We start from the raw sequence: 13,155 nt of genomic DNA, 5'->3' as shown, positions 1-13,155 counted from the left end.
CGAGGTTCTGGCCTCCCTGCGGTACAAGGCTGAGGTGGGAGGAAGCGACACCCATCAGATCACAGTTTATGACCACAAGGAAGGAGGTCCCTGCTCCCCTGCCAGGAGACTGACCACACTCGGGATTTGTAATAACAATGATTGCAATGATAGCAGCAGCAGCTAACCTTTATTGACTATCTGCCAGGCACTATGTTTTTCCCATTTAATCCTGATCACAACCCTGAGACAGAGACCATGATTATCCCCAGGAAACCAAAGCCCAGCAATTTGCCTGTTGTCACACAACAGTGTGTACATCCGTATATACACTGGAAATGTCCTCTTTCCTTTCCTGATGAAAACTGCATGAGCCCTGCCTCTCCCCTCCAGCTAAACAACAGTGTCCATTTCCAAATACCCTCCCTGAGCTGCATGAGTTGAGGATCTGTGGAGAGCATCACCTATGTTTCTAGCACTGTGCTGGTATGTTTGGATGTGTCCTGTTTCCCACTTTGGAGAGTAAACTCCCAGCCATCAGGGCCCAAGGGGTTCTCCTTCCTAGCTCCCCAACACGTGGTTCAGAGTGTCTCCTAAGTGGTCGGGGTCCCGGCGAGGGATGGTATCTGCTTGCGCAGTGTCACCGGGGAGGCTGTTGATGGGCGATGACGGCTGAGTGCATGCCTCTCTTCTCAGGAAGATCGGTTACCCAGTTTCTTTGCCTGGGAGACATTTCATGCCACTTCTAAAATAAGTGTGGTGGTGACACGGGGCTCAGACGCTCTGCAGGTAGCAGGGGTGAGAGGTGGCAATCTGATGGAGGAGGAAACCAAACATCGTGAATCACATTCAAAGAGAACAAGCAATCTGGGGCCGTTTAACGTGGGAACTGGCAACCTCCCATGCCTCGCAGGCCCCGAAGATTTCACTGTGTGGCAGCATTTTGTTATTTATCAAACACATGTGCACCTGTGTGCATGCACACACACACACATAATAACTACAATTATGTGCCAGACACAATTCCATCACCGTACTACTCTTAACTTGTTTAATCTTCAGCAACCATGTGAAGTAGGGATAGTTGTCTTCACTGTACAGATGGGGAAACTGAGACGCAGAGAGGTGACTCAGTCAAGACACCAGAGCTAGTCACAGAGCCAGGATTACTGCCCTGTCAGATGATACAGTCATACGTTATGATGATGCTCACCCATTAGGACAATGTGAAATATTTGCAGCATCCAGATATTATGACAAAGAATCCTGTAATATGTTTGCGAAATAGTTTCATGCAAAATTGTTATTTTCTTTGTTTTAGATACTTTCAGGAATAAGTTCCAGTTAAGTAGAGAAATCTGTTTTTAAAGGAATATATCCCCTCAGAATTTAAATGCATAGTGTGTATTCAGAAAGAAAAAGGTTGAAGGATACAAATGCTATTAATACATGACCTTTTACAAAGCCCTTATCTATGATATTGTGATCTCATGGTGGGCAGGTACTTTTGTTGTCTCGAGGGATTACAGACCGAGAAGCTGAATGCTCTGACCAGGACAACCCAGCTGGGGCAGATGTGGAGCCTAAATCCCAGTCCTAACCATGCCTTCATAGAGTGTATAACCCACTAGAGAGAGGAGGAAAATGTTCAAAAGTAACGACTGTATGTAGTCCTCAAGCCCTCAAGTAACCTGTTTTGGTAGCAAATGAATCAAAAGCATTGTCGCTTTCTTTTGCATCCTACGCATACCAAGCATAGTCCCAGATCTGTTATACATAGTTCAGTGGATCTTTGGCGGGGCGGGGTGGGGGGGGGGGGTGGGATTTAACCCCTGTTTTAATTGGGAGTGGGTTAAAACTACGACATCCCTGGATTATACCATCCCCTTCTGTAAAATTCTAAATTCCAGGCATGGAGATGTAACCATAGAGTATGTGCAGCCCCAGCCCCAGACAAAAGTGGCTTGTTCATTGTTTATTTCAGTTTCTCTTATTCATGAGAACTTGGTCTCCTGAATGGTTTGTCCATTTGGTAATTTCTTGGTGAAAGACTGAGTCTTGTATGTGCCTAACATAAGTTCTTACCAATATAAAGTAAGGGCTTATTTGGGACTTGGTAAAACTTCCATGCCTCGAGACATAGTTCATTTATAAATCAGCCAACAAGCATTTGCACCTTTTCTACCTTGTGCCCAGTAGTCACTGATAAAGCCTGAGTTCTGTTCCAAGGGGACAGACTCGTTGAGAGAAAATTGCTGGTGAGTAACTTGTCTCGGACTCTGCTTTAAATGTCTCACTCACACGCTATTCTTCTCTTTTCCCCTCAAGGGTCGAGATTACTGTTCGGAAGAAGAGGATATCACATAGCACCAATTCGACCACTCAAACCAGGAGCTACTACTGTGTAAATAAGTTACACCCCAGTTGAAATCTTTGCAAAGGTCGGTTCTCTTCAACGAACAGCACTATAGCAAACGAAGATCGTTCCATATCGTATGCCCCATTAAATTACAGTGTTTCTTAATGAACTTGCAAAGGAATATTGCTAAAAACAAACAAACAAACAAACAAACAAACAGAAAACCGTTCTCGAACTTTCTTTGTTGCTGCTAGTTAAAACTTGTTGCAACTTTTCACTTCTCTTGTGTCCAGGTATGCAGCAAAATTCTGCAATTTCACCTTAAAGATACTGTTGGTTTTACAGATGCTCTCCAACCTATTTTCTATAAGATGAGGTAGTGGTGAACTCAGATATCAAACTCCTGTTGTAGAACTGTTCCGCTTCTAAGACAAGCGTCTCCTTCCCTCTCTCCTCCCTCCCTCCCTGTCTCTCCCGAGCGGTCCAGAGCCTTGCTTCTCACTGGCAGTGTTGCGCTTTGGAGATGGGATGGTTGCTATGGCAAGCTTTGTTTCTCTGCTAAGAAGAAGTAGAGAAGCTCTTATCCATTAAAAGCATGTTGTGACGTGACTCCCGGAGTGACGTGGGAGTGAGCAGCAGGTGTCATTGACTAGGGATCTTAATCAAGGATTAAGCTTGCAACACTGGCTTTGCTCAGATGCAGACGGAAGTGTGATCACAATCATTCTGAATCCCTCTTCCCCACTTTTTTTTCTAAGAAAATAAACATTTTACTGTTTTTATGTATCCTTGTCTTCTCCCATTCATCCAGTTCAGTGTTTCACGATGATCCCGGGCGCAGAAGATGAGCCCTCCTTTGCAGTGACACTGATAATTGACCTTCGTGGCTCCCTGCCCTCCCATCCGTCACCCACCACCCATTAGCAGGCTGTCAGTGGTCAGAAGAGATGAGGGGACACCCCTCGACTTTTTAGGAGGGCCTGAAACCACCCTGTCACCTTTCATTTCGTTAGCAAATAAGCCATCCTCCGTCCTCACTCTCTCCCTTCAGAATGTTCCATGAACCTTGCCACTTCCTCCTCCTCTTACCTGCAGCACTGGCTAGGACAGTGCAAAGCGTCTGCCTACTGGAAATGTAGCACGTTGACACTGGTGATGGTATTTGGAGATGCAGAAGCCAAAGCCCCAGGGCACTGGTGGGGGAATGTTGACTGTGGGTTTGGTAGAGTTTATTTTTCCATATTATATGAAGAGAATGATCTCTTCTCGAAGACAGAAGTAATATTTTTAACAAATGTTGTCACAAGTAAATAGCAATCAAAAAGGAGAAAATAACTTTTGTATTTTTTTAACGCGTTTGATAGCTTTGATGAGGGTTCTCTTTGTTACTGTCAGGGAAGGGCACCCTATTAAATGCTATGCTAGGTTTGGGTTTGTCCCACAGAAACACAGAAGGAGCACTGGGTGTATCTCTCTCGTGGGGTTTATCAGCCACACTGCCACCCTCCCAAGGTGGGTAGTTATTTGTCCTGGGTAGCCAAGCAGCACCTGCCACGGAACAGAATCAGAAGCTGAATTTGCACTTGCTGAGGAGATGAGCCTTGACTTTACAATCCATCCATGTGCTAATGGTGCGAGTCCTTATCTCCGTTTAGACCGAGGGGCACAACAGTGAGGGAGAGGAAACTCAGTCAAGTGCTACAGAAAATGGACTCAAATGTTAGCAACAAAAGCCCTTAATTCTTTCAGCCGACAGCAGCTATTTTGGGGAGCAGCTGTGGTTGTTACATAAATAGAGATGCAGCCAAAATTTAAGGCTTTTTATCCTGCTTCAAGCAGAAAAATGCAGAGAGAGTCAAGTCGCCTAGGGTTCTAAGTTCCCTCCCTTTGTACGGTTTTGGCCAAGTGACTAAAATAGTTTTCCTCCACCGTAAATGAGCTGCTGAGCCCCACCTGAAACCTGTCCATTCGGGACTTGGCCTACTGTTAGATGATTTCCTATTCTTACCAGGCAACAATGATGCTGACACGAAGCATCTTCCCTGTGACTCCTCTGTTTGGTGTCTCAGAGAGTGTCTTCCCAGAAAATCACCGCCTTCTACCCAAAGATAAAACATGCTCGTATCGTTTTTTTCCAGTCATTTTTAACATTTGACATCAGACACATGTACACGGAACTAAGTGTGTCCTGAGAATTTGACTTCTGAGTGTTTCATTAAACTAGAAGCCGGTTCCCATGAACCAGGGCCTCTTCACCTGGAGTTCTGTCTCCTGGGTTTAACTCTTTGATGTGCAGACGTGATTTCATCTGCAGACACATCGGTGTATCTAGAAATAGATCTGAGAAATGGGGTGGTTGAGTGGGTTGGCATGAGATGCTTGACTATGTTAGCACACAAAGCTTGTCTGTTTTCCATCGTTGGCTTTAATCATAAAATTGTCAAGTGATTTGTGTTTGTACTTTATTTTTTTTATGCCTTCTGAAAGGGTCTAATGCAAAAATATTTTGCCTTTCCCCTCCTGCCCCCCCCCCACCCAAGTGTATCTGAACATTAAGCAGATTGTCTCAGATACAATGAAAAGAATCATCCAGAAACTAGTGCTTCAGCTGGCTGAGGACTCAGGGAGATGGAAGGAGGGAGGGAGGGAGGGAGGGGAGTGGCCTGGCGGATGGAGGTAGAAAAAGGAAGGATGAGAAATGGACTGAGAAGCTTTTAGCAGAGAGAGTCGATAGCATGGCCAAGTGCCGGATGCAATTCAAAATCCAGCTGCCTGGCGGCCAGTGGGTGGGGCCGACTGCCAACAAGATTTACAGCTGGATTACACACGCTTTATGTGTTCTAAGTTGTGGAGTTGTAAAAGTTCAGCAGTATATGCGCTGCTTTCTTTTGGTTGGCGGAGATTCAAGATTCTGGAGTCCTTGCTGTCATAACTGAATACGCATTTGTTACTGGCAGAGAACCTCAAAAGAAGCTTTTACCTCAGCAATGCCTGCTAGCCCCAGGCTGGAGCATAGAGCCGTGTTATGGTCTATTTAGGGACAAAGAACAGTACAAAGTCCAGAGACGAGGAAACTAGGTCAGCCCTCGGTGGCCACCCACAGGCCCGCTGGGAGACAGGTCTCTCCCCCTCTGCAGAGCCCCTGGTCTGAGACGGGCCGTCTCTGACTCGAATAAGAGATGAGATGAGCTGGTGGAGGAGTAAGTAGCCTCAGGTCGTCTGGGCTCTGCACTGGCGCTGCCGCAAGTCAGGGGCGCCCCCAGAGTCCGAAGTGACCCGCCTGTGACCTCAGAGCCCCCAGGAGCAGCCCAGGGACGGTGGCGCCCCCTTCCTGGCCCCATTTGATGCCATCCTGCTTTGAGTTGCACCTCTGTCCTCCTCCCAACCTCATCAAGACTTTCTTCCTCTGAGGGCCAGACTCTCCCATAAGCCCGCTAAAAGCAGAAATTATACCTCTCATGAATTTTACCTCAGAGCCTGTGATGCAGGCCAGCATATTGATTACAAATTCTGCTCAGGCATTAGGCAAGGATTTTAAGGGCGCTCCATCTCTACTGGCCTTAGAAAAGAAACTCCGTTAAATATGTTGGTTTCCTAGGAAGAAAAATGATCAAATTCTTAATCCAAGAAAATACTGACTCTGAATCTTGGACTCCGGGACTCTAGTATGTTCTTTATGAAAGGCAAAACGATTGGTGTCTAAGGCAGCCTCCCTCCTCCCAACTCCCAAATTAAAAAAAAAAAAAAAAAGGCGTATTAGATTGCACTGTATAATTTTACATAAAATCTGCCTTCCATGCTTCTGCCCCTGGAAGGCATTTTCAGAGCTTTATTTCTTTGTACCTCTCAGAAATAAAGCTTTTTGTTAAGTTGCTTGAAACGCCAGAAGGAAAAGAAGACCGGGTCGAGGAAAGGGAATATATATTTAGAGACATGATGAAAAGGTGGCAGGAAGCAGGAACATTGGCTTCTGGAAGTCACGTGTGGACTGCTAGACCCCCACGCGCTTGTGTGAAGCTGGATAAGGCTGTCGGCTTTCACGCCGCGGCAACTGTCCTTGCAATAAACCTTTGGAATTTTGTGAATGAGTTGTATGGGTTGCCTTTTGCCAATGAATGGACCTGTTTTTCCAAGGGGAAAATATGTCCTTCAGTCACCTTTATGTGTGTCTCTGGGAAAGGGTCAAAAGGCTACAGCAGAAAATGAAGATGGTGGGTGAATATATTTACGTTTGTGACAAACCTGAAGACTATCTATACCACGTCTTTCAGGAGACTCTTGTACCTTATCTGGGATCTAATCTTAATCTTGGGGAAAGAGGAAAAGAAACTAATATTTATTATTATACTCAACTCTGTGCCAGATACTGTGCTAGGCATTGTATAATTGTCTCGTATAATCCTCACCATAATCCTGTGAAGCGAATCTGTCCCCCTCGTGTCCTAAGTAGTGTATCGTAAGTACAGAATGCATCTATCCGATATAAATGCCCATGTTGAAAGAAGGAAAGATGTCATTCAAGTATTTTCCGAATTTTTTATTATTACTATGCCCTTTGCAACACTGTGAAAACAACCCTTTGAGGGTATCTACCTTCCAGACTCTCCTTTTGGCTCGTCACCAGCTGGCTTTGCCATGGGGAATGTTTTCTTTGGCCTTCCTGTATCTGATGAGCTGCCCACAAACAGGAGAGGCCACTGGCTAACAGGAGTGTAGGGTCCACAAGAAAAAGGCTTTGGGAATTTAAGCACAGGTCTCTCTTCTTGGAATCCTGACAGCATCTGGAAAAGGAACCTGGGACTTCTGCAGTTAAACACCAGATGCGGCCAGATGCAGCCAGAACAGGCCTTTGAATGCTTGATTTCCTTCCCTGGCTCCCCAGGCTTATTTCATCACAGGCTGCACCATTTTAAGGTGAAAAGCCTTAACCTTGCAGAGAAGTGTGGGAGAATCTGAGCTCCAAAGGTAGAGGAAAGGCCTCGACCATTGACTTACAATCCTTTCTTGTGGGCTAGGTCTTGATGTCTCTTTTTGATGTTTGAACCGGGGTCTGTATTTTCCAGGCTAGTATAAGCACTGAAACTAGATGTGAATCTCTCTCAAGACTTTAATGTTTTGGATAGTCATGTAGTGACTTGAATAGTCATTTAAATAACTTGTCCAAGGTCAGAAGAGCCCAAGAATTCCCCAGAGTTCCTTTCCTTGCTTCTAAAGGCACATCCTCGATAGAAGATGACTCACGTCTCCATGGCAACTGTTAAAGGTGCTGCCTAGAGGGGACCCACCCCTACCCTCACTTGGGTTGAAAGAATCAAAAGAATTTCCTTGTGTAGAGGGGGTGCTAAGTTCAGTTTTCCTGTGAAAACTATCCCCAAGATCTCACCTCCTTCAAACCCGGCAGCTGTCAAATTCCTTCAAGATAACGTGGGAAATGGCTCTTCTCTCTTGTAAGCCAGAGAAATGGCTTTAATTCAGCAAGATTCATTCCTAAACCAAAGGCCTCATTCTAATACTGTCTTCTGCCTCTACCCAGAATTCTCTGTTTTTCCCTTTCTAGGAGTTATTTTTAGTCCAAGGCTTTGAACTTGATTGAGTAAGACTTAAAGGCAGTAAAAAGAACTCCATAAACTCAGCCAGAACTGCCTTAGGGTCCCTAGGATTGAAAATAGCTCTGGCACCTTAGGGACCACTTGGCCTAGACCCAGAGGTGATTGAACAGCCCCTGTGTTTTGGGCATTTCCGTCCAGACCTTCAGGGACTGTTCTTTCTTGACAGTCAAGTGAACGAGGGAAGGGAAGCTTCACAATAGATTTCAAGCCAGCTTTTCCATTCAAAACAAGATGCAAATTTATTTTTAAAAATTCATATCTATTTCCCTGGAACAGAATCAGGCAGCTGCCTTATTAGGACTCTAAATTTGGATCTATTTTCTTAACACACACACACATACACACACACACGCTCACATGCACATGCACAAAGATGCATAGAGAAAGAAAATATAACTACTTTATCATTGAAATACTTCAAGGAAAAGCTGTATTTTGCTTTTTGTAATCTCTAAGATGACATCTAGGAAAGTATTGGTGTAACTCTAGTAATGACAAAACAGGAAACGCTGGTGATCCCTCTCGTGAAAGTTTGAGTTAGACTGAAACAGGAGGATAGAGGTCTGCTGGTCACCTCACCCTGTGCCCCCTCTGGACCAGGCTGCCCTGCCACTGACATGTTTGACTTACCTGGGCTTCTAGCCTGGATATCGTGGCTGGCCTCCTTTCCCTATCCGTGGTGCATAAAGGATTCATCCCTCAGGGTATGTGCCTCATCCAGCCATTTGCATCTACAGCGTTTCCTACACGCTCTCCTGTTCATCCAGTGTAACCTTGACTGGCATTTCGGCAGTTCCACTAGGATGCTCCAACAGCAGTGCTGGAGCCCCTTCCTGTAGGATTTGGGGCCCTTCCTCCAGGTTGTCCCAGATGTAGCATGTTTAGCATTGCCTTCTCCAGTGTTGAGGACTCATGCATTCAGTGTTTATAGAGCGCACAGTATACTCCAGGCACTGAGCTAATTGCCAGCAATACCCGGTTGAACCAAACATAGCTCCTGCCCTCAAGGAGCCTGCCATTAGTTGGGAAGACACTGTGGGATCAGTACTGGGTGCTGCGGGAGCATCTCAGAGTAACAGCCGACCGGCTTGGAGAATCAGGGGCTCCCCGAAAGAGGTGACATCAAAGCTCAAGTTTGTTAGAGGACTGAGGGAGAGCGTTGCAAAGGGCCTTCTATGCTGAGGGAACAGCGTGCGTCTCAGCCCAAAGGAGAGACAGCGTAGGCTGTCGGGGTAAAGTCGCTGAAGCTGGGAGCTGAGGAGTCGAGGAAAGAGGGTGAGGACAAGCAGTCAGCTGGCCGGTCCCAGAGGACCTCAGAGGCTTCACAGTGGACCTGGGGTGGGGGGGGTTAAAGAAGAGCTATAGGCCATGCTCTGCCCTCCAAGTCAGAGGTCACTGCTGAGGTCACCCAGAGAGGTAAGTGTGGGTAGCACCAGGGCCAGGCTCGGCCCTCTTGCTGTGAAAGCTCACAGTTGCTCGCTGAGATGATTCGTTCCCAGGTGTCCTCTGCCTCTGCCCCCACCCCACCCCAGCACCTTGTCCTCCCGCCAAAAGCTGTTTGCATTCAAGGGCTTTAACCTGGGCTAGATCTTGCTTAGAGGCATACAGGGCACACTGCCTGGCCATCCTGACCTGTCCGTGGAGCCACGAAGGTTAAGAATACCTCTTGGGAGGAGGCTGGCCTAGACCCTGTGATGAGGGTGTGCCCTAAGCTGAATACATGGGAAGCAGCAGAGGGCTGGCTGGCCTAGTGTGACCCCTTCATTCATTCTACCCAAAGGCTGCTGCGCTCGGGCAGCCTTTCACCGAGTTAGGTCACGCCCTGTGGCCAAGCCTTTGCTCTGTCCGGAGTAACTACCTGAATCCTGCCAAAGAAAGGGGATATTTAAAAAAAAAAAAAAAGCACAAATGGAATGTATGCACATGGAAAATACCTGCAGGCCTAGACAGCTGCCATGGACCTCACGGGGACCGAGGAGCCACCAGAGTTCAGAGCTCTGCGCCTTCCGGTCATGAGGCAGGGAGGCTTGGGGAGAAGCAGTCTCTCTGTGGAGACAATTCACAGTGCCTTCTCGGTTTTCCAGAGAACCCATTCGGAGTTCAGAGCATTGGGTTCTGCCCTCCCCCATCCCCACAAATGATTAGAAATTTTATAAAGAGAAGAGAAAGAATTCAATGAATCAAAATACTAGCTATGAGGCAGCACGGTTCCTAGAAACTTAAGAAAAGGCTCGAACAAGTGCTGGTTTCCCCAAGAGGCTGGAGGAATTAGGGGCCGAAGGTACGGTTTGGTCTTCTGCTCGGGGACCCCAAAGGGTTCTGAATATTCCTGGGGACTGACCTCTTGCAAAACCCCCACACCTGCCCCCTGGGTGCAGCCTTGGCATATTCTACAGCAACACCAGCCTTCTGAACCTTGGAAAGATTGGAGCTCAAACACCCACCCTTTTGCCAGATGCTCCTCTGGCTCCTTGCTGAGGAATTTCTAATTCGGTGTCTTGTGGTTCCCAAATGTCCCACAGGCCTGGCCTGTTTCGATTAGAATTTGGCCCGCGGTTATCATGACGTTGGAAATTGAAGAACCTTTGGCCTCACACTCGCCTACCTTAAAATCAAGGTCCTGGAGGGTCCCCTCAGTGGCAGTAGGGGGTGGTCATGGGATATGGCGAGGTTTGCCTTAGGGCATCCTCTCCCCATTGTCAGCTCTGGTCTAGTTCCCTCACTGTCCCTGGGAAAAGATCCAAATGCCTCCTTGCTGGTTGTCAGTGGCTGTGTATTTGTTCCGCGTATTGTGTTTTATTTGGGAGAAGGGCCTTACATTCACGGGAGATAATAGTGGCAGGATCAGGAGGCATCAGCTCTCAGTTGTGTCTGAGAGGTGACTTGGGGCATCGCCTTTCTGAGCACCTGCAAAGCTTCCTCGGGCGGACATGGGAGCCCACCTGGGCAGGCTCCCCAGCTCTCTGCATGCACATGAACTCTGTAAAGCAGTGGGTGCCCATTATTTCCACCGCACATGCCTATCAGCAAAAACTCTGTGAGAAGCACCTCCTCTGTATGTTTAGAAATTTATTTAAAGCGCATATTCATAATATTCCTGTACTAATATATTAGACACATTATAAAAAGTATACAACATAGAAATCTTAAAAGAATAAGATAAAAAAATATCATAAACAGAGGTTCTGGTATTTTCTCTCTGAACACCTGAGGGGGATCTCAAGTACCCCCCTGGGATGTGCATACCCACTTTGGACACTACTGTTTTAAGAGCAAAGCTGCACACCTTGATGGCGTCCATCCCAAACCACCGTGCTGGCGCTTGGCCTGCGGAATAAGAAGGTCTTAAGATAAAATCCCCAGGAGCTTCTGACCTGGGAGACAGGGCAAGCAAACTCTTCACACAACATAATTTAAAGAATTAAAAACCTGCCCGACCGGAAAGCTATCCCCAGACAGTCGTGGCTACAGGTGCTAAGAAAAGATCAGGTACACTGTCCAGAGTCGTGGGATTGCTCATCTTCCCTCTCTGGGTCTCCAGAAGAGGACGTTTGGTGACATCCCCGGCTCTCTCATGATTGGAATTCTTTGAACCCTCCAACTGCTTCAGCAGCCACATCGCTCGAATATTATTGTTGATTTGACCACCAAGATGTAATGATGATTCTGTTCCATTTTGAAAAGGGTCTGAGAAAGTGTACAGGTCTAATTATATATACATATTTATACATGTGTATTTTTGTTTATTGTTACATTTTGACATTGGACTTTCTATTAAATAATTTTTAACAGTTGACCCGGCTTTGTTCTTTTTTTTTTTGTGCCTTCTTTCCTGGGTCTCCAGGAGGGGGCCATTTAAATGTCACAGATCTTGTCCCTGTTGTCCCTCCCTGCGTCTCTCTTCTTCCCTATTCTCGGTACACAGGGCTTCTCCTATCCATTCTTTCAAGTTCTGATTTTGCAGATATGTACTGCATCCAGGACCCACTTGGAAAGCCCCCAACTTTGTCTTCATTGCCCCCGGTTTCCAGGGACAGCCCACTCAATCCCGTCAGCTTCTACAAATGCACAAATTCACGGGTTTGATGAAGGTGCAAGAATGAGCAATAATAAAAAATCATGCCATGAGCCTTTTAAATCTCTTGTATATCTCCACTCACTCTCCCCAGTACACACATACATGCGCACACACATGACTTCCTAGCTGCAAGACCTTGGACAAGTCACTTAACCTTCCTGAGCCTAGTGCACCTCATCAGTAAAAAATGACACTTTTCTCATAGGTTTGATCTGAGGAGATCCCATAGTAAACATTCAATGAACAACCACCTGCTTCATGAAGGCACTCAGCCAGCCCATGTGTGTTCATTGCACAGTGTATGCCAGGCACTGGGGTCTCCCAAATAGGGGGGCAGGGACATGAGGACTTACAGAATGGCCCTCTTCAAAGTCAAATGCAGGAGAAGCAGCACGAAAAATGAGGCAGGTACCTTACAGTCTCTCTCCTGCCCGCCTCCAACGCAGTGAGTACCTGTCACGTATGGGAGGCTCAAAAAAATCGATTCTCTCAACTACACTGGCCTTTCAGGCTCTACCAAAGAGAAATACACACACACACACACACACATACACATACACACAGCCTCCAAGCATGAAGTCAAAAGCACTTGCCCTTGGCTCTGTCCTCCCTGATGCATCAGCCTGTTCACGTCTGATGCTGGTCCATCAGCCAGCCCAGCCAGCCTTCTGCCCTCCACCCTTGCCCTTGGGAATATTTGCCTTGTGATTTCCTAATGGTGTGGAGGTGCAAGTTGGGGTGGAGGTGGTGCGTGGGAGGATGACAGCCTGCCAAGGAGAAGGAGTTGATAACTATTCCCAGGTTTTTTCCTGCAAGCAGTAGAGCTGGAAGTTCAGATTTACAGGCGAGTGTTATGGGCTGTCAAACAAGGCAAAAGCCCAAGATTCTGCTCAGGGTAAATTCTTTCAAACACAACGAGCCTGTTTCTTCCTGTGGAAGTTCATTTGAAATCACAAGGCCAAGGGGCACCTGGGTGGCTCAATCGGTTAAGTGTCTGACTTCAGCTCAGGTCATGATCTCATGGTTCATGAGTTAGAGCCCTGCCTTGGGCTCTGTGCTGACAGCTCAGAGCCTGGAACCTGCTTCAAATTCTGTGTCTCCCTCTTTCTCTGACCCCACCCCACTTGTGC

The 13,155-nt window shown here is 46.8% G+C and overlaps 1 protein-coding gene across 1 annotated transcript in view; it reads left to right on the top strand.

The window, feature by feature from the left end:
• CF3H1orf21 (chromosome F3 C1orf21 homolog) overlaps positions 1-3,120 on the top strand; it is a 145,265-nt gene extending 142,145 nt beyond the window's left edge. The window contains exon 5 of the mRNA XM_042924633.1: positions 2,308-3,120. Within this exon, the coding sequence (XP_042780567.1) occupies positions 2,308-2,346 (39 nt within the window). The 3' untranslated portion in view covers positions 2,347-3,120. The remainder of the gene's footprint in view (positions 1-2,307) is intronic.
• The last annotated feature ends 10,035 nt before the right edge of the window (positions 3,121-13,155 follow it).

This window comes from Panthera leo, chromosome F3 (genome assembly GCF_018350215.1).
Source record: "Panthera leo isolate Ple1 chromosome F3, P.leo_Ple1_pat1.1, whole genome shotgun sequence".
Taxonomy (NCBI): domain Eukaryota; kingdom Metazoa; phylum Chordata; class Mammalia; order Carnivora; family Felidae; genus Panthera; species Panthera leo.
This window is presented reverse-complemented; position numbering and strand designations above follow the sequence as displayed.